This window comes from Anolis sagrei, chromosome 2 (genome assembly GCF_037176765.1).
Source record: "Anolis sagrei isolate rAnoSag1 chromosome 2, rAnoSag1.mat, whole genome shotgun sequence".
Lineage (NCBI taxonomy): Eukaryota > Metazoa > Chordata > Lepidosauria > Squamata > Dactyloidae > Anolis > Anolis sagrei.
In genome coordinates, this window is record NC_090022.1 from 281,935,808 (window position 1) to 281,959,824 (window position 24,017).

The window sequence follows — 24,017 nt, forward strand, 5'->3', positions numbered from 1 at the left end:
GTTAATTCACTGATGGATCTATGAACCATAATAAATGGTTGATTGTTGATATAGTAGCAGAATGTGCAGAGCAAGTTTTGAACATGTCTACCTGCCTACTCAGTAGAAATGCCTGGTGCTGGCTTAACATCTGAGATGGTCAATAAAATGATGGATGAATTAGCCCTTGCCTTCCTCTCAGGATGAGAGTGTGTGATTTGCCCAAGGCCATCCAGTGGATTTTTATGGCTGAGTGGGGATTTGAACCCTACTGCCCTAGAACCCTAGTCCAGCATTCAACCCACAACATCATGCTGGATCTTCTGGACTTTCCATTCAACCCTGGTGCAGCAATTACTTGTTGCCACCAATACACATCAGATGTCAAAGAGACACTGGAATAATCTTATATATACATGGGGATTCTGGCTGGGGAATCATGGCCAAATCACATCTCTCTGGAAGATGCCCACCGCCTCTTCTGGGCAGGGTCCAGAATCCATCTCTTATTTTGTAGAAGAATGCAAACATTGAAACCTTATGTGTGCTTGCTCATAAATGAGTCCCTGTTGTGCCCAATGAGTATTATTTCAAGATTTGTATGTATAGGACTGCAGTGTTGACAAGTTTTCAAAATGAGTAATATAGCACAATCAAGATTAATGACAACCAGGAAATAGCTATTAACAAGCCAAATACAATACTAAAGCATTGGTTTTTGTTCATGTAAGCCCATACTCATAAGTTACAGGGTTCCCAAATTTCTCTCTTCTTGAAGGGTCATTGCTTCACCCCCAAAATATAGGATTTGTGGGCATTCCACTCATCCTATATATAAAAAGCTTTCCATTAGTCACACAAAATACATCCCTTCTAATAAAGGATACCTGCCATCATAAAGGACTGCCTTCAACTTTCCCGTTTTCAAGTAGAATGAAGACCCACTGCATGTCTCAGTAAACACAGCAAGGAAATATCTGCACTATGGAACCGTTTCTCAGGGGAAGTCCAAACTTACTTAATTTCTTTGTATGTGTGTGGAACCTATATGATAGTGCTGTAACTTGCATTCTTGCCTGGCAGAAGGGGGCTGGACTAGATGTTCTTTGGGACCCCTTGGGAATGCTTTGGAGACTAGAAAAACATACACATAGAAAGTGGCATATTGATGTATGATGATTCTATTCAGATAGCCAAGGTAAAAAAAAAACAGAGAGCTAGTAGTTAAGTAGAATGAAGCATCATAGAGGAACATATACTTTTTAGATTCCTTTTCCTATGGTTAGTAGAAGATAACTTAAAACAGAGATGTAGCCAGAAGGTTGAGGGAAAAGTAATATCTAGGTGAAAGGCCTACATTTATGTAGAAAAATTAATGTCTAATTTTATATTAATTTCTTGCTGAGTTTTTATGAACATATGCAATTTGATACAAAATCAAACGTATAAGTCAAACGTATAAATAAAACATTGTAAGGCTCTTTCCTCCCTCCCTTGAGCAATGTCTCTTGAGCAATGGCAGCCAGTTGAATTACTCATGTGCCATGTTACCAATGGGCACTGATAATCATTGAGCTCTTGTAAAGACCAGACTAAACTCTGGAATGACCTCACCATTCCACTGAAATGGAAGGAAGCCTCTTAAACTATCCAACTGTCCCAATTTAGCAGAGACAGCTCTGATTTTCAGCTGCTTTTAAAATGTCCCAGTTCTTTCCTCCTTCCACTTCCCCTCTTTATCCTCATCTTACTTCACTTGTGGTAAGCTGTGTTCAAAGTGTAAAAGTGGCTTGCAGTCCATTAACTCAGCAGGGAGGAAAGGAGGAAGCAGAGCCTTGCTCTTCCCAGTAGACTCAGGCAAAAGGAAACAGCTGCAGCCGGTCTTTACTTGTGTGACTTGACTTCCTTATTGCTGTTTATTAGGCCTGGGTAACAACGGAAAAATTTGTTTCTAAAATCGATTTGTATTTGGGGTTTTTTTTTTTGTTTCGATATTTAAAATAATTACAAAATTTTCCTTTTAAAAAGTTCGATATTTACGAAATTTCATAAATGGTAAAAAATTAACAAATCGATTTCCGAAACAATAACGAATCGATTCGTTAATGGCGGACGCGACCGCGAAATATGCTAAAAAACCTCCAAAACCATCTGAAGCTTCCCTCTCCCTCTGTTGTTGACTGTTGGTGTGATATTATAATTTTTTTTTCACTAATTAAACCATAAAACTGGCCCAGACATGCGGAAATAATAACGAAACGACCTCAAAACAATAACGAAACGAATACAATATTGAAATACAAAGCATTTACAAAACGTTTTTGAAAATTCGTTTTTTTAAATAATTGCTCCAGAATGGTTCGTTATCGTTTTGTAATTGAAAAAATTAACGAATTATTAATGAATTACGAATTAACAAAACGAAACCGCCCAGCCCTACTGTTTATCATTATGACCAGTCTGATATTGCTTTGCCAAAACTTCATCTGTGAAATGTTGGAGGGTTCCCACTGTATATACCTCACTTATGTGTGCCGGTCTCAAGCCAAACTGTAACAATAGTATATCAAGCTGTAATGTCATTCTTAAAGCAGTCTTTTGCCAAACATTGTAATGGTAAGAGTATACATTATGAAACCAAGTCCAGGGACATGCAACTTTCCTAGTTGAGCTTTTTTGTGGGATCTTTATGTAGGTTTTGGACATCCTTCCTTTGGAGGTGATTTACCTTTTGTTCTTTCTGCACCAATTCACAGGTTGGATTAGATGGATTATGAGATCTCCTCCATCTCCATGAGTATATCTCCATGACTATGCTATTGTTATGGTTTAAAACTGCATTATCTGTCATTGTTCCGTATTTAAGGACCCTGGGATATGTAGTTTGGCAAGGTATCCAGAATTATCTGCAGGAGAGGTCTAACCCACTCCTCCTACTACATCTCGCCTTACTATAAAGTCTAGCATTCTGTAGTGTAGACAGTTGAACTACTAATTAAAGTGGTACTAAGCAGCTATAACTGTTATACTATATACACAATCTTACCAAACAGTTGTGGGATGTTCAGTTTATGATTACAAAGCATTTTCTTTCTGCTTTTAGAATGGAAAGAGATGCAGCCTTTACACAAAAAAAGGCTGAGAGGGCTGTCCTGAGGGTTCATATGCGAGAGAAATACAGACTTCCAAAGGTAAGAAACTTTTTTAAAGAAATATTTTGTTGCTATTGTTATATTTCTTTATACTCCACCTATCCTCTCCCTCATCAATGCAGATCAAAAACTTTCAGAAACATTCGTCTATTGTATACAGAAAGATCCCCACATTTCTGGGGGATATGTTCTCAGCTGGGCCTCGGTTACACAAAACTGCAGATAGATCATGCACCATTGAATTAATTCTAGTCCCAGCATACCATAGAGTTGCAGTGGATGACCTAGAGATTCCTAGATAGATATAATCTCTAGGAATTTGTTAGGATCTCTAACACAACTCTATAGTAACTTCAGTAGAAGTATATTATGTAATTGTCTGCAGGACATAGGAAAATCCTAGGGAGACCTGAGTGTGGGTGAAACTGCAGATATGGATGCTATGTTCCATGTTGCACCATTTCACTGGGAGATGGGGAAGCCACTGCTCCACACCCCGCCTTGCTGGGCTCCACTGGCAGCTGATTCCATAGGGGAAAGTGTGCAGCTTCCCCCCATAAAGTCTATAGCAACACAGGAAACGTCCAGTGTTGTGGTGTTAGCACACAGATTCTGCCCTCTTTAATTCACAGAGCTGGCATGACATCATCTGATGGGAGCTGGCCGGCTCCATGGGTGACTGGGGTTAGATCGGCGTATGCCACTGATTTAGCCCCGTATGATGAGGTTGAAAGCCAAAGGTTTACCATTGCCATCCTCTAAAACCAAGGAAAGGGTTACCAAGGCTGAGTACAAATTTGAACCTGATTTTGCAGATTTTTAGTTCACCACTCTAACCACTATACCATTGCAACTTTCTTCATCTTCTGATTAGAGAAATTAGGTGCTTGTGAAGTACCAGTAATAGCAAATTTGAACCGTCACGACATCCTTGAAGGGCCCAAATTCTGGAGGCTAGCACTATTTTTTACAGCTCTCAGAGCATTTCTTTCTTTAAGAATACACCTCTCTGAGGTCTTTAGAGACAGGCATTATGGGTAGAGTGACCTGGGAATTTGCCTATTAGTCATGGGCCCGCTACTTGTCTCATTCATTTCTTTCGTGTTTTCGTTTTGTACCATTCATTTGGATGGCATGTAATGTTACATTCCCCTCCTGTTTGGAAAAATTGGTGAAACTAAAGGTAAGTGGGAATGGTGACTGTTTGGTTGGCTGATTTTTGGCATTCAGTGCTCATCTGTAGGCCCTGCCCAGGTCTGATGTGGCTAGGACCTACATCAAAGTGCATCAGTTGCTTGGTGCGCTTAGATGTAGGCCCTGGCAGAATCTACAGCCAAGCGCCTCTTACTTGATGTTTGGCTGTAGGCCATAGCATTTTGCTACCAATGGGCCAAATATATTTGGGTTTTTTTGGATGTTGAGCAAAAAGCTCATTCGGAAAGGCACCCATTTTTGGGAGAGGTGCTCGAAAACAAAAATGGGGCCTTACAAATGAAACAAACTGAAACGGATAGTGATTCTGTACAAATGCACAAGACTATTGCTTATATAATTTCCCAATTATATGTATATATTTGTAACCCTAGATTACAAATCCTACATTTAATGATGTAAAATATAGTCCCAAAATTCTTACACAATAATATATTTTTATGTTTCTAAGGAGCTATGAGACTCTTTTTTTGTGCGTAGTTTTAAAATTCTGTCACTCGTTAACAAATAAAATAATAGTCCAGGTCATTTCAAAATGAATGTCTTCACATTAGTGGAAACTGGAAAGAGGAATGTTTTGAAGTGGATGCCATTTAGCAGGACATCTTTTGCTTTATATAAATTTGAAACATTTCATATCACCAGGCCAGAACATTGCGTGACAGCAGTCTGTAGCTGAACAGCACAGTGGAGTTACAGCTTGGTTATTAGGTTTTAACAGCTGGACTTAGAATCTAAGTATAGAATCTAAGTATAGAAGGTTAGGCTGTGTTACTTTGTCTTTATTTTGTACTCTGATCATCAGTATCCAAGGCATGTTAGTATGTCAGCTTCTTTTCAGAAAATATTGTTCATCAGGCGACATGTACTATAGGCTTATAGGTATCCAAAAGAGTAAGTCAAGAGCTTGGAAAAAGTAGTTTTGGGCCACAGCTCTCAAAATCCCCAGCCAGTAGGGCCAAATAATTGGGACACACAATTTTTCAGAACAGAGGACCCTACAAATATTTTGGACTATGGCTCCTATAATCCCTTACCACATATCCTCCAGTATTTCACAGATGGAAACTGGGAAATATTAAGGACTGTATCTCCCATAATCCATGACTAAGTACCCACCAGCATTTTACACAGGGAGACTGTGATAAGTGTCACCAAATAATATAGAATATGGTCAAGATGGCAAAGTTATTAATGATGAAGGACACATATGCTTTATCTCAATCTGTCAAGAAGGACAAGATTCCACACATTGTTTACCTTTGTTTTATCCACTTACTTCCATCTATGTTTTCCTCTTCTGTTAGTAAAGTGTATATTGCACAGTGCTTGCAGTGTTTCTCATCCAAAAGAGACTAATTGCACTAGAAAAGTGGTTCCCAAGCTTTGGTCCTCCAGTTGTTTGGGACTTCGACTCCCAGAAGCCTTGGCTAGGTTAGCCAACTGTCAGGAATTCTAGGAGCTAAAGTCCAAAACATCTGGAGGACCAAAGGTTTGGGAACACTGCATTAGAACAATTTGATTTGAAACATTCTAGATCAAAATTGTGCTCCAATTGTGCATAGAAGTTGCCATGTTTAGGGGGTCTGCATTGCTTACAAAAAAAAATTTGGGGACGTGGGGTGATATCATGGGAGATATGATTACAGAAATGTAGCCATGTGACTTGGCAACTCTGTATTTAATATTGTGAAAGAAATGTTTCCATAGCTTTCCAAGGTGAAAAGTTTATAAAGCTATCAATGGCAATATTTGGCTGCTGTGTAAGTATGGCAATATGTCTACTATGGATTTTTCTGTCCACTTTAAAGGGGTTTTACTAAGTTACTGAACCTATTTTGTCAGTAGGGTTCAACATAAATGAATAAATAAATAGATATGTATTCATGCAAATCAGGGCTCACCTTGGCATAGAAGCACAGATGAATAAAACGAAGCTGTCATCCTTCATTGGTTCATAAATGATTCACTAGAAAAGACAATCTTGTTGGAAAAATGGAGGGCAGTAGGAAAAGAGATAGGACAAAGAGTGAATCAAGAAAACCATGGTCCTATGTGGGCAAGAGCAGAGCAAGGCTGTGGAGGACAAGGTGAGACAGAGATCTCTTGCTCCTCAGGTCACCATGCATTGAAATTGATTTGAAGGCAGCAACAAGGGTTCAGCACCTTGGTTACTTCCATTTAAATTTCACACTAAAACCTAAAAGGGAATTGCTGCCACATCAACATAGAAACTACCAACTATCACTGAACAACGTGAAGGGAAAGGTAGTACATTCTGAATGAATTTTAAATGGAGATATCGCCACACCACACAAAAGGGATACAGGCAACAATATTACATAGGGACTGACTGATTAATAAGGAGACAGTTGGATGTTACAGCCCCAAAGTTTGTTGTTTGTTATCAATTGCTATCAAGTCCACTTCGACTTATGGCGACCCTATAAATAAGAGACATCCAAGTAACATGTTCATCAACAACCCTGCTCAGGTCTTGTAGATTTATTGTAATAGCTTTCTTGATAGAATCTATCTGTCTGTATTGTGGTCACCATAACAAGATGCAAGGCATTGACATCTCTGGCTCATCTTCAATTTGGATATTAGCCAGCAAGCCAACACCTTAAATCAAGAAATAGCTTCCTAAGATCTACAGAGATACTCGCAGGAACATCTCAGCAAGTGAGAGTCCAAAAGTGGCAGGTTAAAACCAGGAACCTCAATTAGTGGCTGATACCAGATGAGAGCCTCCCTCCTGAGCACACAGAAGACTGGGCAACTTGGAAGGCTCTGAACAGACTGCACTCTGGCACCACGAGATGCAGAGCTAACCTTAAGAATTGGGGTTATAAAGTGGAGTCCATGACATGCAAGTGTGGAGAAGAGCAAACCACAGACCACTTATTACAATGCAGTATGAACCCTGCCACATGCGCAATGGAGGACCTTCTTACAGCGACACCAGAGGCACTCGAAATGGCCAGCTTCTGGTCAAAGGAAATTTAGTACAATGCCAAGCTTTTAACTTTGTTTGTGGTTTTTGTATGCATTATAACTGTATTCTCAATTTGCTTCTGACACGATAAATAATAAAACCATAATGAGCATTATTGTCTAATGTGTGGTGGAGGCTCCTCCTTTGGAAGCTTTTAAGCAGAGGCTGGATGGCCATTTGTCAGGGGTGATTTGAATGCAATATTCCTGCTTCTTGGCAGGGGTTGGACTGGATGACCCATGAGGTCTCTTCCAATTATTTGATTCTATGAATCATCTCCTCACAATATGTCCCAATGCTAGGCTCATTTTAGTCATCTTGACTTCAAGACAGAGTTAAGGCTTGAGTTGCTCTTGGACCAATTCATTTGTTTGTTTGTTTGTTTGTTTGTTTTGGGCAAACTATGGTATTCATAGTGCTCTCATGCATTTCAAAAAATTCCGTCAGATTTGTTGACATTTAACTTCAATCCCATTATCCCCCAGGAAGCATTGCCCTGAGGATGACATATCTGATTGGGCAGCAGGATACCAGGAATCCCATTGTTTATACAAAAAGCTCCTGCCTCTCATTTTAAAAAATGTTTGCAATGCTCTTCCACTCAGATAAGTGACCATAGTACTGCATTTTTAATATACCTTCCCCATTTTAGCAGTCAATTTAATCCAATGGTAAAATAAGCAAAATTCCAAGCCACATGACACTGGGGGCCAAGGATTAAAACCAAAATCATCTCACTGCCTTTTTACTTATTTATTGCATATATTTTTGAAAGTCATATTTATGCTGCTTTTTGGTCCTGCTAACAAGGGTCCCCTAAAGTGGTTTACATAATCAAGCCAGACAAAGCTTCATCAGATAGCAATAAATTAAAACTAAGCCTTTCACGTTCAAAGGAGGAGAGTTAAACCTTCAATCCTAGATTTTAAAAATATTAAAAGACAAGCAGGAAAAAACATACATTTTTATCCCCAACCCCCAAGCAACATCAGGGAAAGAGTTCCTCTAGCCTTCCTTTGGAAGAGAGTTTTGCAAGTGGGAATTCTGTGGGTGCCCATTGCAAAGTCAAGCTTTTTTCAAGGAAAACTGGGAACTAGAGTTCTTTGAGAGCCAGCCTATAGAGGTAGCATGGTGATGTGACTCAAATGTGAAACTACAACTCTGTGAAATCAGGATTCAAAGCCCTGCTTGGTCCTGGAAACCCAATGTGTGGCATTGGGGATGCCACACTCTTTCGTCCTCAGATGAAGGCAAAGGCAAAGCTTTCCTGTACAAAGCTTGCCAAGAAAACTCTATAATGATGGTATCATGACTTTAGAATTTGCCACAACTTGGAAATGACTTGAAGGCACACAACAACAACAACAAAAACAACAGATTATAACAACACTCTGTGCTGTTCCACAAATCCTTTGAGGAACTGCTGGACACAGGCCCAGTCTGATCCACAAGGCTATTGCTCTTGGCTCTCCCTTTCCCAAATCACAAATTATTTATCTTTAGTCTCTGCAGGTCTCCTGAGAAGTTGTTTCTCTAAGCAGCATTATTCATATCTCATGGGCCACGGTTGCACAATGGGTTAAACACTAGTGGTGACTGGACTGCTGACCTGAAGGTCGGCGGTCTGAATCCACGAGATGGGGTGAGCTCCCACCTGTCAGCTCCAGCTTCTCTTGCAGGGACATGAGAGAAGCCTCCCACACGATGTTAAAACATCCGGGTGGCCCCTGGGCGACATCCTTGCAATTCTCTCACACCAGAAGCGACTTGCAGTTTCTCAAGTCACTTCTGACACAATTTTAAAAAATGAGAATTTCCTCAGCCTGGGTTTTGATAGAGTTATTCAAGTTGACGACCACCCCCAGAAATGGTTTGGACTTAAGCCCTGAACACATTTGTCACCCCACTAACATGGAAGCTGACACCACAATTGCCCACACCAGAACTGAAGGTTTAGATTTCAGGTCTCAGAAATTACAACCAGTCTAAGGAGGAGACTGTCATAATGATTGTGGAGACTGTCATCCCAAGCATCTCAAGTCCAAATGTTGGTTCTAGTCCCTTCAAATGGAAGCTCTTTGGGCATGTTTTTATTTTTCAGCATACTTATCTTAACTCCAGGATATCTCATTATGTATATATCTGCAAATATAAGTATTCCAAAATCAGGAGGGGGGATTCCAAATCTAAAACACTTTGGAAAAAGAATATTCAACCTGTAGTGAATTGCATTTCTTATAGTTCAGAGGATGAGGGGAGAAATACTAGTTCCCTTTCTAAAGCTGCGCCCATTTTGACCTGTAAAATCAGTACTACTCAGTGAGAAGGTCCATAGACTCACACCAACTCTTGAGCTATTGGCTACAAATCCATGACAAGTTTCTGTGTACTCAATGGGCAAAAATATTATGCCAGTTCTGGACACACTGAAGGAAAACCCTTGCTGCTCCTGCACATCAGAAAGCTTAAAAACACTGATGTAAATCACTTGGATTAGAGACCATCTGAGTTAAGTATGAAAGCAGCCCTGAGCTCTGTAGAGAAAGGGTGAGGCATGTGGCTAATTGATAAATAGATCAAAGCACATAGATGCCAGATTTTTTTTAAAGCACACACACATTCAGTATTTACATGGGGAGGAATCAAGGGGGAAGCAAGAATGGAATATTTGGCATTTCACATTTTTTTAAAAACAGAATTTGAGTCAAGAAATACTTTAAATAAATTTAAAATTCTAATGGCCAAGCTTAATCACTTTAACATCTGTCCTGGAATCTTGTTGCTGTCTTATGCACACACAAGTTCCCTCATGGAAGTGTCTGGAATCCAATGCAGAACAGTCATATTGAGGTCACTGTAACAGAAGTAGAATTATGCATGCTGTACTATTGCGCACAAATACACTGCATGCATTGATGTGAGATCGCTTAGCACATAGGAGCCCCCAGTGGCACAATGGGTTAAACCCTTGTGCTGGTAGGACTGAAGACCAACAGGTTGCAGGTTCAAATCCGGAGAGAGCACGGATGAGCTCCCTGTGTCAGCTTCAGCTCTCCAGCGGGGACATGAGAGAAGCCTCCGGCAAAGATGGTAAAACATCAAAAAGTAAAAAAAAAAATCCAGGTGTCCCCTGAGCAATGTCCTTCCAGATGGCCAATAATCTCATACCAGAAGCAACTTGCAGTTTCTGAAGTCGCTCCTGACATGTAAAAAAAAATAGCACATGGTTGCACATTTGTATTATGCATGGTGATGCTTGTGCTTATTTGGTTGTGCTTCTTTTTTACAACAGCATAATTCACGAATGAGGTGGCTTTGCACACCAGCTTTGTATCTATGACTATATAGTTATGATCTATCTTCTTGATGTAAGATCACAGTCCTGATTTGAGTGGAAGAAATCTAAAGTGATTAATACTGATAACCTCAGGTTGCTGTGAGTTTTCTGGGCTGTATGGCCATGTTCCAGAAGCATTATCTCCTGATGTTTCACCCACATCTATGGGAGGCATCCTCAGAGGTTGTGAGGTTTGTTTATTGCTTATTTTTTGTTTATGAGATTTATTTTAACTGTTGTCTGTTACTGCTTTTATTACTGATGTATTGCAGGCTCGGCCTCATGTAAGCCGCACCGAGTCCCTTGGGGAGATGGTAGCGGAATATAAATAAAGTTTTATTATTATTATTTGTTGGAAGCTAGGCAAGTGAGGTTTATATATCTGTGGAATGTCCAGGGTGGAAGAAATACCTCTTGTCTGTTTGAGGCAAGTGTGAATGTTGCAATTGGCCACCTTGATTAGCATTTAATGACCTTGCAGGTTCAAAGCCTGAGTGGCTGCTATCTGGAGGATCTTTTCTTGGGAGGTGTTAGCTGCCAACAAAGCACTAACACTAAATGAAATCCATTGAAATAAACAAGCATGTGGACAATTGGCTAAGACAGGGAAAACCATTGCTAGATTTTCACGATATCACCCAATCCAGAATGAGAATTACATCTACACCAGAAAAGTTCTATCATTTGTAGTAAGTAGGAATGCCTGCTAAGTTGGTATTTAATTATCTTTAATTCCGTTAAAATATTTATTTAATGAATGCAAATAAATAAATAAATCTACTCATTTCCTCTGCTTTTAACTGCTGTTTTTAAATATGATACCTCAATTTTGTTTAAATTGGGATTAATGTTTAGCCACGTTGTGTCCTGCATGCGGTAGAATGCAAATAAATAAATAAACAAACTATTATGCTTTTTTCTTGAGTTAAACAGATCAGGTAAACAACTAATGTCTTAAGGAATTACTGTATATACTCGAGTATAAGCTGAGTTTTCAGCCCTTTTTTAAGCTGAAAAAGCCTCTCTTAGCTTATACTTGAGTCAAAGTTATTTATTATTTTACTCTGTTGTTATTATTATTGTTACATTTATTATTTTTCTCTATTTATTAATATTATTACAGTTATTTTACTCAATTATTACATATATTATTTTTCTGTTTTTTATTATTATTACATTTATTTATTCTATTATTACTGCTATTACTACATTTCCATTATTTCACTCTATTATTATTAAATTTATTATTTTACTCTATTATTATTGGTAGGATATGTAAGCACGTTTATGTTGAAGTAGGTTAGAATAATGGTTTAATCAGAGTTGAACAGCCTTAGCTTAAATTACAGTTTTATGTATATATTCAAAAACATTTAACCTACTGATGCCTCAATTAGTAATTTTAGTGGTATTGATTTTTATTTACCAGTAGCTGCTGCATTTCCAACCTCAGCTTATACTTGAGTTAAAACATTTTTCCAGTTTTTTGTGGTAAACTTAGGTGCCTCGGCTTATATTCGGGTCGGCTTATACTCGAGTATATACAGTAGCATCCTATAAGGCTATCACAACCAATAGGATTTCTCCTTTTTATTTGTTTCCATTTATTTATTAGTTAAATATTTTAATAATATTTTGTGCAACTTTTATTAAAAGTCTAAGAACTCTAAGAAGGAAGAGAGGAAGAGGCTGTGAGCCTCCCACCCCCATCAACAAAAACCACATAGAGAACAGGGTGAGGATACTTGTAGGTTACCAGGCTACCATTTTCTGCACAATAGGAAGGTATATAGTGGCCATATCATGGGAAGTCATGACTCACTAGAAAAGTCAATAATGCTTGGTAAGGTAGAAGGAGGTAGGAAAAGAGGAAGACAGATGGATAGACTTAGTCAAGGAGCTAGTGACCCTGACATTGTAAGAGCTGAACAGGCAGTTGAGGACAGCGTGTTCATAGGATTTATTTATTTATTTATTTATTTATTTAGTACACTTGTATACCGCTAATATCTCAGCCTAAAACGGCGACTCATTGCGGTTTACAACATTTAAAAACAACAATATTCCAATTAAAAATATAAAACACATACATATACAATACACAGTATTGGGCCACCAATACAGACCAATGCATCTCTTAAATTAAAATCATAATCCAATTTCGTTGTCTGTGATTGCCAGTCCTTGATCAGAGATTTCATCGTATCGGATTAGCCGAATGTTTGCTCAAACATCCATGTCTTGAGTTTTTTCCGAAATACTATCAGCGAGGAGGCTGATCTTATCTCTATAGGGAGGGCATTCCAAAGCCGCGGGGCCACCACAGAAAAGGCCCTGTCTCTCGTTCCCGCCAGCCGCACCTGTGAAGCAGGCGGGATGGAGAGAAGGGCCTCTCCCGAAGATCTTAGGGTCCTGGTGGGCTGATAGGCCGAGATACGTTCGGATAGATATGTTGGGCCAGAACCGTTCATCATATATTGATGAAGTCAACTTGATAACAATTAGCAGCAACAAACCATGTTAACAGTAGGATTTGGGCAAGTACTCTATAGCAGGGCTGCATATTATGTGAAAGATCCATTCAGGAACACTTTATGTAATATGATTTTAACATAAACTGGAACCCTATTTTTCTTCTCTGAAATGAATTACCATATATACTCGAGTATAGGCCAAGTTTTTTCAGCCCTTTTTTTAGACTGAAAAAGCACCCCTCCACTTATACTCGAGTCAAGGTTATTTCTTATTTTACTCTGTTGTTGTTGTTACATTTATTATTTTACTCTTTGTTGTTCATTTGTTCAGTCATTTCCAACTCTTCGTGACCTCATGGACCAGCGCATGCCAGAGCTCCCTGTTGGCTGTCACCACCCCCAGCTCCTTCAAGGTCAATCAGGTCACTTCAAGGATGCCATCCATCCATCTTGCCCTTGCTCGGCCCCTCTTCCTTTTCCCTTCCATCTTCCCCAGCATAACTGTCTTCTCTTAGCTTTCATGATGTGGCCAAATTATTATTACATTTGGTACATTATTTTACTCTATTATTTTATCACATTTATTATTTTACTCTCTTTATTATTATTTTATTATATTTATTATACTCTATTATTATTATTACATTTAATACAATATTTTACTCTATTATTATTTTATTGCATGTATTATTTTACTCTATTATTATTATGACATTTATTATTTTTCTCTATTATTACTGTTATAACATTTCCATTATTTCACTCTATTATTATTATTATTATTATTGATTATTTCACTCTCTTTATTGTTATTGGAAATTTACATTGCAGAAGGTTAGAATAATGTTTTAATCAGAGTTGGACAGACTTACCTTAAATTACAGCTTTATGTAAATATTCAAAAACATTTAACCTACTGATGTCTCAATTAATGTAATTTCATTGGAATTTATTTTTATTTTGGAATTTACTAGTAGCTGCTACATTTCCCACCCTCAGCTTATACTCAAGTCTATACGTTTTCCTAGTTTTTTGTGGTAAAATTAGGTGACTTGGCTTATATTCGGGTCAGCTTATACTCACGTATATATGGTATGTCTTGGATGAATTATGTCCGCCGGGTGAAGCATACTATAGAAAATACTTAGAGCTCTCTAGAGCTGATCTTCCAAAAAATTTCAGCAGTCTCAAATTGTGTCATTTCAATTTAGCATTTGAGCAGAATCAAGGAATATACATATTGGTGTACTCGTTTGAAAGCTGGGTTTCAACTCTGGAGAACAGGGTTCAAGTCAGGGGATACTGTGCTTTTTAGTTTTGAATATATTTTTATGGATTTTAACTGATTTTTTAAATACCAATGGTCCCTTAATGGACCTCATGTCATACAGCAATATGTAATTACTTTTGACCTACAAAACCCTATACGGTTCCGGCCCAGTGTATCTGTCCGAATGGATCTCCCTCTACGTCCCACCTCAGAGTCTAAGATCCTCTGGGGAGGCCTTGCTCTCGACCTCGCCTCTTTCACAAGTGAGATTGACGGGGACGAGGAGCAGGGCCTTCTCAGTGGTGGCCCCTCACCTGTGGAATTCACTCCCTGGGGAAATTAGATCAGCGACATCCCTCCTTTCCTTTAGGAAAAAATTGAAAACTTGGATTTGGGACCAGGCATTCGGACATTCTGGCAGCTAAAGAAAGGACTTGACAATGGACAGGAATTGACTAAACGGAATGGAATTATGGAACTCTGCAAGATAAACGCTGAACATGAGATTTAGTTTTATTAATTGTGTTATGTACCGACTGTTTTAACTTGCTAATTGTTTTAACTGCTGTTTTGTATGTATGTATATCTTGTGTAGGCATCGAATCGTGCCTTTGTGTAAGCCACCCTGAGTCCCCCCTCGGGGGTTGAGAAGGGCGGGGTAGAAGCACCCGAAATAAAATAAATAAATAAATAAGGTTTTACACTGATTACATATATAGATATAGATTATCTATATAAGATAGAGCTCAGTAACATTGGGCCCATCAAATGCTTTGCACATCAACCTCCATTTGCCCCAGTCAGCATGGCGGATGCTAAGGGATTATGAGAGTTATCATCCAAAATAGCTGGTAGCCCATTGGCTCCTTTCCCCTGGTATAAAAGAATGTTAGTACTTAACTATTCACATTGTTCCTCAAATTGTTATTTTTTAAAATTGAATTAGAAATTTATCCAAAGTGATGGCTCCATTAAGGGCATGAACATTTTTCTCCATCCTTATAGCTTCTCTATAAATTAAGCTGCAGTAATGAAATTAACAACCCACAGGGCGCTCAACACATTCAGAAATGTCCTCAGGTAACCAATTACCAAGTCCTCAGGGCACTTCATTCATAATTGCTTTGGGGTTACAATCACGGAGGCTATGGAACAGCAGGGAAAAAAGAGTTAACCTTCGGCCCATGGGCAAGCACCTTATTAAGGCTCAACTTAAAGAAAAGTTAAGGAAAAATCTTCCCAGGAGCTGTCAACTCTTGTCAGGTTCACTTGGCCAAAATGAAGGTTCAGGAACCAGTTCTCTGAGGGTGCAGGAAGGGGGTTAAGCCTTTGGCATCCTATTTCGATGGCAAGCCATGCTCCTTAGATTGAAATGGAGGAAACATGATGTAATTATCGCACGCTTTGTACTCTGGCATCCAGAGGTTGCTTTGAGCCAAACATTGCCAACCATGGGGAGAAGATTTTTGTCTGTTGATGGCCAACTGCTGACAGCAGGCAAAACCGGGGACAAGAGAGACAAAATGACATTGTTGGCCCCAAAAGCAAAATCTGCCCTCTCCCCAGTGAAATTCCCCTTCAGTCTCCATATGTCTACCAATGCGGAAAATAGGGCCCTTCCACACAGTCATATAACCCAGAATATCAAGGGAGAATAATCCACAATATCTGCTTCGAATTGCGTTATTTGAGTCCACACTGCCATATATCCCAGGGCGCATCCAGACAGCCACTTTACTGTGGTAGTTTCTGCAATAAAAAAGGGGCTGTCCAGATGACATCCTGGACAAACCTGAATTAATCAGCAAATTAATTTGATAGTGTGTTTATTCTGCACCTTCTTGGAAGGCATGGGATAAACCCATTACTTCCGGTGTCTGGACTAAATTTCCACGGCTTTCTGAGCTAAATTATCCCGGAAAACTGTGAGAATACCTACCTCCTCCCGAAAAGCCCCCCCCCAACAGCTTTAAAAAACAAAAGAACTGACCCAGCCTCTATGAGATGGCTGCTGGAGCTCTCCTGGCACATACCAATTGTTGATTTATTGACGTCTTGAGCTCCTGCTCTCCTTTCTCCTGGTACGTCATTGGTACGTGCCAGGAGAGCTCCAGCAGCCATCTCATGGAGGCCGGGTAAATTATTTCGTTTTTTAATGCTGTTTTGGCGGTATTTTGGGAAGGAGGTTAGAGTGTCCTGGTGTTTTCCCTGAAAGTACTGGGAGAACATCTGGACACACACCCCAGAAAGTGTGCACTTTCTGGGGTGTGTGTAGATGGGCCCCTGGGAACATCTGCGTTTTTAAAACGCGGTTGCTCTTGGGAATGACCTGTCTGGAAGTGCCCCCCCCCCCCCAATTCAAAGCAGATATTGTTGGATTTTATTCAGCTGTGTGGAAGGGGCCTTAGACAATGATGACTAGTGCTCACACCAAGAACTCTTATATTTGGTATTTTTGCATTTCCTTGGTAACTGCTCTTTTCTTGAGATGCCTAAACTGAAATGTTATTTTTCTGCAATGCTAGAAATTTAGGAATTAAAGGAAAATTTCTTCATGGAGTCAGCATTCTTAGCAAATGGAAATGTTACAGATAACAGCTTTTCTATAGGATCATTTTGCTTCATCCAGTCAATATAGGGAGAGACTATGGTATTATAAGGAAAGGATTCTAGGTTCAGCTCCTGGAATCCATTTTCTTCCCTCCCTCCCTCCCTCTCTCTCTCCCTTCCTTAAAAAGGATCAGGGAAAGACCCTCTGGTTGACACCCTGGAAGACTACTGTTTCCCAGAGTAGACAAAGCAACTGATTGTCTACTACAGTTGAAGGTTCCTTCCTAGCTTTCTGCAATATGCAGAAGTAACATGGGAAGATTGAGGAAATTTCTGGACCTGTGCCTGCTTGCTGCATCCAGGCAAATAAAGTCATCACTCCATTCTGGTTCAGTAATTTTAGTTTACTAGAGAATAATATTCTGCTTAGATTGTGCATATAATAATTTAACTGTATTTTACAACTTGGGCTAAAGTAATACAATACACTTTTGGTTAAAATGATGCCTATTTCTTTAAAAACATTCAATAGTTTTCAGAAGATGTATCCAGGATTTACTGTGCAAGAGGCCCTGGGTTTTGGTGCAAGACTTAAACCTCCAGGAGTATTTGGGGCAGTCTTATATGACAAAACATGTCCTTAATGAACCTTAATCCTATTAATGGGATTGTCAGGGTAGATTTGTCACTGAAAAGATGTTTTCATCCATGAGACTTATGGCTTGTTCATAAGTGAAACTATTCCATTGGAATGGAAAGTGAGCAGAACGGTAAAGATCACTTTGTGTGAAATTTGAAATGTGCAGTGGCTGTCTTTGCTACATGTTTACATGTGTTTATATGGTTGCTTTGTAGAGAAATGCACATCTATCCAAAACTAGTCCACAAGAATTTGTGACATCATCACTCCCTAGGACCCTGCTTAGATATTGCAAACATTAGTAATTATAGAACCAGTATTGGAAAATTGTTGTATTTTGACCTAGAAACATATCTTTTGTCTTGCTTTTAATTTTATTTGCAAACACTGAACTAAAACGGTGGGACACCACTCTCCAGAAGCATCTTCCATCTAGCTTCATCCAAACTTTTAATAACTGTCCTTGTTACACTATTTGCCAAGGATGTATTCTAAAATGTTTTCAGTATTTCAGTTTTGTTACATTTAACATATTGCATGACTGTAGGCCCATCTTCACGTTCATCAATGATGGGCAGGCATCACTGCCAGGGTCTTTTTTTCATTGGCATTCTTCCCCTGAAAGAAGTGACATCCAGCCCAATCTTTGTTCATGTTCAAATTAATCTTTCAAAAGTTGTGATTCCACATTTTGGTAAAGGTACAGTACTGCATTATTAGACTGTTGCTCACTTTAGTTTAGTTTTGTTCTTGTATGTTTTCTTTTGTAATGGTTGCAATTGTTTTTCATAAGTGAACTGAGAGGCCTTTACCATTGAAGATAGCATATACTATACATTTCTCAGATTAATAAGGGGTTATGCAAATTACTGAAAGGGAGCTGATGCTAAAGCCACATATTTTCAACAGGGGGTATGTGTTATTCTATTCTTAGGGCAAGAAATCTTTGCACCTCTAAATATGAAGTGGAAGAACCAAACCTGATTTTTTGCTAATTGTGTGGCTGCAATTAGCTTTCTTTTCTTTCCTTTCCTTTTTGAATTTATTTATGTAAATGGGAGGCTTCTGGGAAGTAGCATTGGGCATGAAAACTCTGTATGTGAGATGTGAAAGAGTTAACCTCTCTTTCATTTCCTTCCACAACCCTGCCCATAAAACGAGACTCATGGACCATCCCAAGCCAGAGCTCCCTGTCAGCCTTGGCCACTCCCAGCTCCTTCAAGGTCAAGCCAGTCACTTCGAGGATACCATCCATCCATCTTGCCCTTGGTTAGCCCCTCTTCCTTTTTCTTTCAATTTTCCCCAGCATCATTATCTTCTCCAAGCTTCCCTGTCTTCTCATTATGTGGCCAAAGTACTTCATCTTTGTCTCTGATATCCTTCCCTCCAGTGAACTATCAGGCTTTATTTCCTGAAGTATGGTTTGATCTTCTCACAGGCACTCTCAGAGTTTTCCTCCAACAGTTCAATAGTGTCCATCTTCCTTCACTCAACCTTCCTTATGGTCCAGCTCTTGCATCCATAGGTTACTACGGGAAATACCATGTCTTTAACTATGTGGATCTTCATTGCCAGTGTGATGTCTCTACTCCTCACTATTTTCTCAAGATTGGTCATTGCTATCCTTCCAAGAAGTAAATGTCTTCTGATTTCCTGTCTTCTGATTTCCAATATTTCTTTGCACCTAGAAATACAAAGTCTGTCACTGCCTCCACATTTTCTCCCTCTATTTGTCAGTTATCAGTCAGTCTGGTTGCCATAATCTTGATTTATTAATGTTTAACTGGAACCCAGCATTTTCTCTTTCTTGGTTATAAGGCTCCTCAGCTCCTTCTCTCTTTCAGCCATCAAAGTGGTATCATATGCATATCTAAGGTTGTTAATGTTTCTTCCATCATTTTTAACTCCAGCCTTGGATTCAACAAGCCCCACATGTCACATGATGTGTCTGCATACAAGTTGACTAGGTAGGGTGAGAGTATACAGCACTGCTGTATTCCTTTCCCAATCTTGAACGAGTCTGTTGTTCTGTGGTCTGTTCTTACTGTTGCTACTTGGTCATTATACAGATTCCTCAGGAGACAGACAAAGTGACTTAGTATCCCCATACCACCAAGAATTTGGAAAAATGTATTATGATCCACACAATCAAAGGCTTGAGAATGGTCCATAAAACAGAAATAGATGTTTTTCTGAAACTCCCTACCTTCATCCATTATATTGGCAATTTGGTTTCTCATTCCTCTCTTTTCTAAACTCAGCTTGTACATCTGGCAACTCTCACTCCATGTATTGCTGGAGTCTTCCTTGCAGGATCTTGAGCATTACCTTACTGGCATGAGAAATAAGGGTTTAGTGTTTTTAGTGTTTCCCTTTTTTAGTGTGTCCCTTTTTTGGTATGAGGATATAAGTTGACTTTTTCCAATCCAATGGCCATTCTTATGTTTTCCATATTTGCAGGCATATGGCATGCATCACCTTGACAGCACCTCTATTATTATTATTTTATTACATTCATTATTTTACTCTATTATTATTTTTATTATATTTATTAATATACTCTATTTATTATTATTACATTTGATACAATATTTTAGTCTATTATTATTTTGTTACATTTATTATTTTACTCTCTTTATTATTATTACATTTATTATTTTTCTCTATTATTTTTCAAGATTTTAAACACTTCAGCTTGGATCCTGTCGTCTCCTGCTGCCTTGCTATTAGTAATGCTTCTTGAGGCCCGTTCAACTTCACACCTCAGGATGTCTGGTTCTAATTTACTCACCACACTGTCAAAGCTATCCTCAATATTATTATCCTTCCTATACAGATCTTCTGTATAGTCTCACCACCTCTTGATCTCTTCAGCTTCTGTTAGGTCCTTGCCATCTTTGTTCTTAATCATGCCCATTTTTGCCTGAAATCTATTTATTAAATCTAGTCCCTTAAATTTATTCTTCACCTCCACTGCATATTCACTAGAAATATTAGTGAGATCACATCAAACTGGTCTCTGTGTTTTCCTTAATCTCTTTAGTCTGATTCGAAATTGTGCAATAAGAAGTTCTGAACTGCAGTCAGCTCCAGGTCTTGTTTGCACCAACTGATATTGGTTCTTTATTCACAATTCCTTATTTGCCCAAATTAAAACTGCATCTTCAAGGCCTCCATTAGTTGAGTTTTGTTGGAGCTGCTCATGGTTTGAAAGGGCTTGTGTGAGCTTCCATAGCTTAGATCCAGCTTACTTAAAATATGTTTATCTTCTTATATGAGGCACCTTGGGTTTTAAAGATCCTCCGGAAAGGGCTTTCTCCCAGTCCCACCAGCTGGCCCTCTCCCTCTCTCCTTTCAGAAGACTTTTCTATTTGAACAAATAGATATGGTTTAAAATAAATAATGGCTTGTTGTTGTTGTTGTTGTTATGGTGTGCCATCAGAATACATGATGCAAAACAAGCAAATTCATTAAAACTGGATTTTAAGTCCAATGCTATTATCACTGTGCCATGCTGAATCTCAAATGAATGGGCACTGGGGATGGCAATGTTAAGGAAGAGGTGGAAACACTATGCACTCATTGAGTGCATCTTGCACAAGCCCATCCACACCATCTGAAACCTGAAAATTACACTGATGCAGTGGTCTGGTCACAATGTAAGGGAATCCTTTGCTTCCATCGTTTCTCTCCAGAACCTCTGGGCCCTTCCACACAGCCATATAACCCAGAATATCATGACAGAATAATATGTGCTTTGAACTAGATTATCTGAGTCTACACTGCCATATATCCCAATTCAAAGCAGATAATGTGGGAGTTTATTCATCTGTGTGAAAGGGGCCTAAGTCCCCAAAGAAGCATTCAAAAGTCCTGCTGTTGCCTCCAATCTGTCTCTATATCTGAGGACTTTGCTTGGTACCACAAATTAACTAAAATGTGAATATGCTCTGAATGAATATTACATGAATATTACTATTCATGCTCTTTGGCATCTGGACATTAGTTTTACAGTCAGCTTGCTGTATCCACAGTTTCTGTATCCACAGCTTTAAACTGATATTTAATTTTTTTTAAATGTACATTTTGATTTTTTCCAATGTATATAAGGAACACCATTTTACTACAAAATTATATATAATATTAGGCCCGTAGCTAGGATTTTTATTTTGGGGAGGGGGGGGGGGGGGCTGAGTCTGAGTGGGAGAGGATCTACCCTAGCAAACCTTTTGTATCATTATCCCAATACCCTCATGCATATGGAATATATTGAGCATGGTGATCAGATCATGATATGAGTAAACATAACAGTTTAAATAATGTACCAGTAAGGCCTTCTCGTGGACCACCCTGTATAATATGACTTGAGCATCCACAGATTTTTATATCTATGGAGGGAGGGGGTGTGTGGAATCAAATCCCAGCACATACCAAGAACTCACTATATTTGTTGTATGTGAAAAAGTATTTTGAGGATTGAAAGCGGATGAGTTTTAAGCTGTTCTTTTCTTTGTTAGTCTTGAACTATTATTTTGTCTTACTCCCCTTGTACAATCTGAGCAAAATTACTATCCAATGTATTGTCGAAGGCTTTCATGACCGGAATCACTGGGTTGTTGTAGGTTTTTTTGGGCTATATGGCCATGGTCTAGAGGCATTCTCTCCTGACGTTTCGCCTGCATCTATGGTAAGCAATAGCCTGCATCTATGGCAAGCAATAGCATCTATGGCAAGCAATATTACTATCCAATCCTTGCCTGTATGGGAATGGGGAAGTAAATGGCAGAATGAAGGCAGCTGTTTATTTCATTATAAGGGGTCAAGTAAACATCAAATGTCTAAAATGCATCCATGTTACATCAACTCCACTGGCTGCCTGTTTGCTACTGGGCACAATTCAAAGTGTTGGCTGTGGCCTATAAAGCTCTAAAAAGCCCCAGCCCAGTTTACCTGTCCGAACGCATCTCCTTTTACGAACCACCGCGAAGACTAAGGTCTTCTGGAGAGGCCCTGCTCTTGGTCCCGACGCTGTCTCAGTGATTGCACCCCAGCTATGGGACTCCCTTCCTGGTGATATTAGGTCAGCCCACTCCCTCCTGTCCTTTGGAAAGATGGTAAAGACCTGGCTGTAGGACCAAACCTTTGGGAGACAATAATGGGTGTTTTGATATGGTTTTAAACATCTGATTTTAAAGAAGATATAAGTGTTTTTAATGTTTGTGTATATTTATAGTTTTATGTCCAGCATTGAATGTTTGCTGTATATATGTTCTGAGTCCCCTGCGGAGTGAGAGGGCCAGAATATAAATATTTTGACTAAAATAAATAAATAACAAAATAAACTTGGGCCCACAGCTTTTGTTTCTTCTAAGAAACTGGGGGTGAAAGTGGGACTGAATCTGTTTAGACTTTTTACTTTGGCAAAGATGGAGCACAGATCCATCAGGAGTTCATTCCTTACTAAATGCATTTAATAGATCTCGGTATGTTTGCTAACAGCAGCACAAAAAGTAGGACTTGTGAAATATAGCTCAGGGCCCGCAATGCCACCTCGTGGTGGAGAACAGGTTCTTCTTCTATAGTAATCCAGAAAAAAAGAGATTTGTCTGAAAGTGAAGGTCTGAAAAAAGAGTCATGTACGTATGTACTTAAATATTTTTTCCTGCCCTTATATCCTGCCCTTATATCATTGCCAACCAAGAAGACAATATATGGCATTCAAACAATTCCAAATTCCAATCAATCAATCAATCAATAATCAAGACAAGATAACATGTTAATCAAATAAATCAAGTTGAAAGAATTAACCGGGTAAAATAGATGATGCCATGTGCCTGTTTAAAAGCAAATTAGGCACCAAATGCTTTAATAAAGAGCCTTGCCTTGACCTGGGGCCCAAAAGCAACAAATGGCTTCAAACTACAAGAAAGGAGATTCCATCTGAACATGAGGAAGAACTTCCTGACTGTGAGAGCCATTCAGCAGTGGAACTCTCTGCCCCGGAGTTTGGTGGAGGCTCCTTCTTTGGAAGCTTTTAAACAGAGGCTGGATGGTCATCTGTCAGGGGTGATTTGAATGCAAAATTCCTGCTTCTTGGCAGGGGGTTGGACTGGATGGTCCATGAGGTCTCTTCCAACTCTAGGATTCTATGATTCTATGATTCTATGAAATGCTGCTGCCATTCAGCTCCAAGGGGAAAGCCATTCTAAAGGTGGGTGGCCACAGCCAAGAAGGCCCTCTTCCACATCCTCTACCCAATTTTTTTCATACTTCCTACTGTCCTCATTTGGCAGAGATAGGCCTGATTAATAATTTATTAGCCCACTATAACAGCTGCTTTAAAATGTCCCAGATTCTCCTCCTCCTCCTTCCATCCTTCAGATTTAGAGACCAAAACAGGGGATG

General features: G+C 39.2%; 1 protein-coding gene across 1 annotated transcript in view; it reads left to right on the top strand.

The window, feature by feature from the left end:
- CPLX4 (complexin 4) overlaps positions 1-24,017 on the top strand; it is a 59,491-nt gene that overhangs the window by 6,466 nt on the left and 29,008 nt on the right. The window contains exon 2 of the mRNA XM_060760796.2: positions 3,083-3,170. Within this exon, the coding sequence (XP_060616779.1) occupies positions 3,083-3,170 (88 nt within the window). The remainder of the gene's footprint in view (positions 1-3,082; positions 3,171-24,017) is intronic.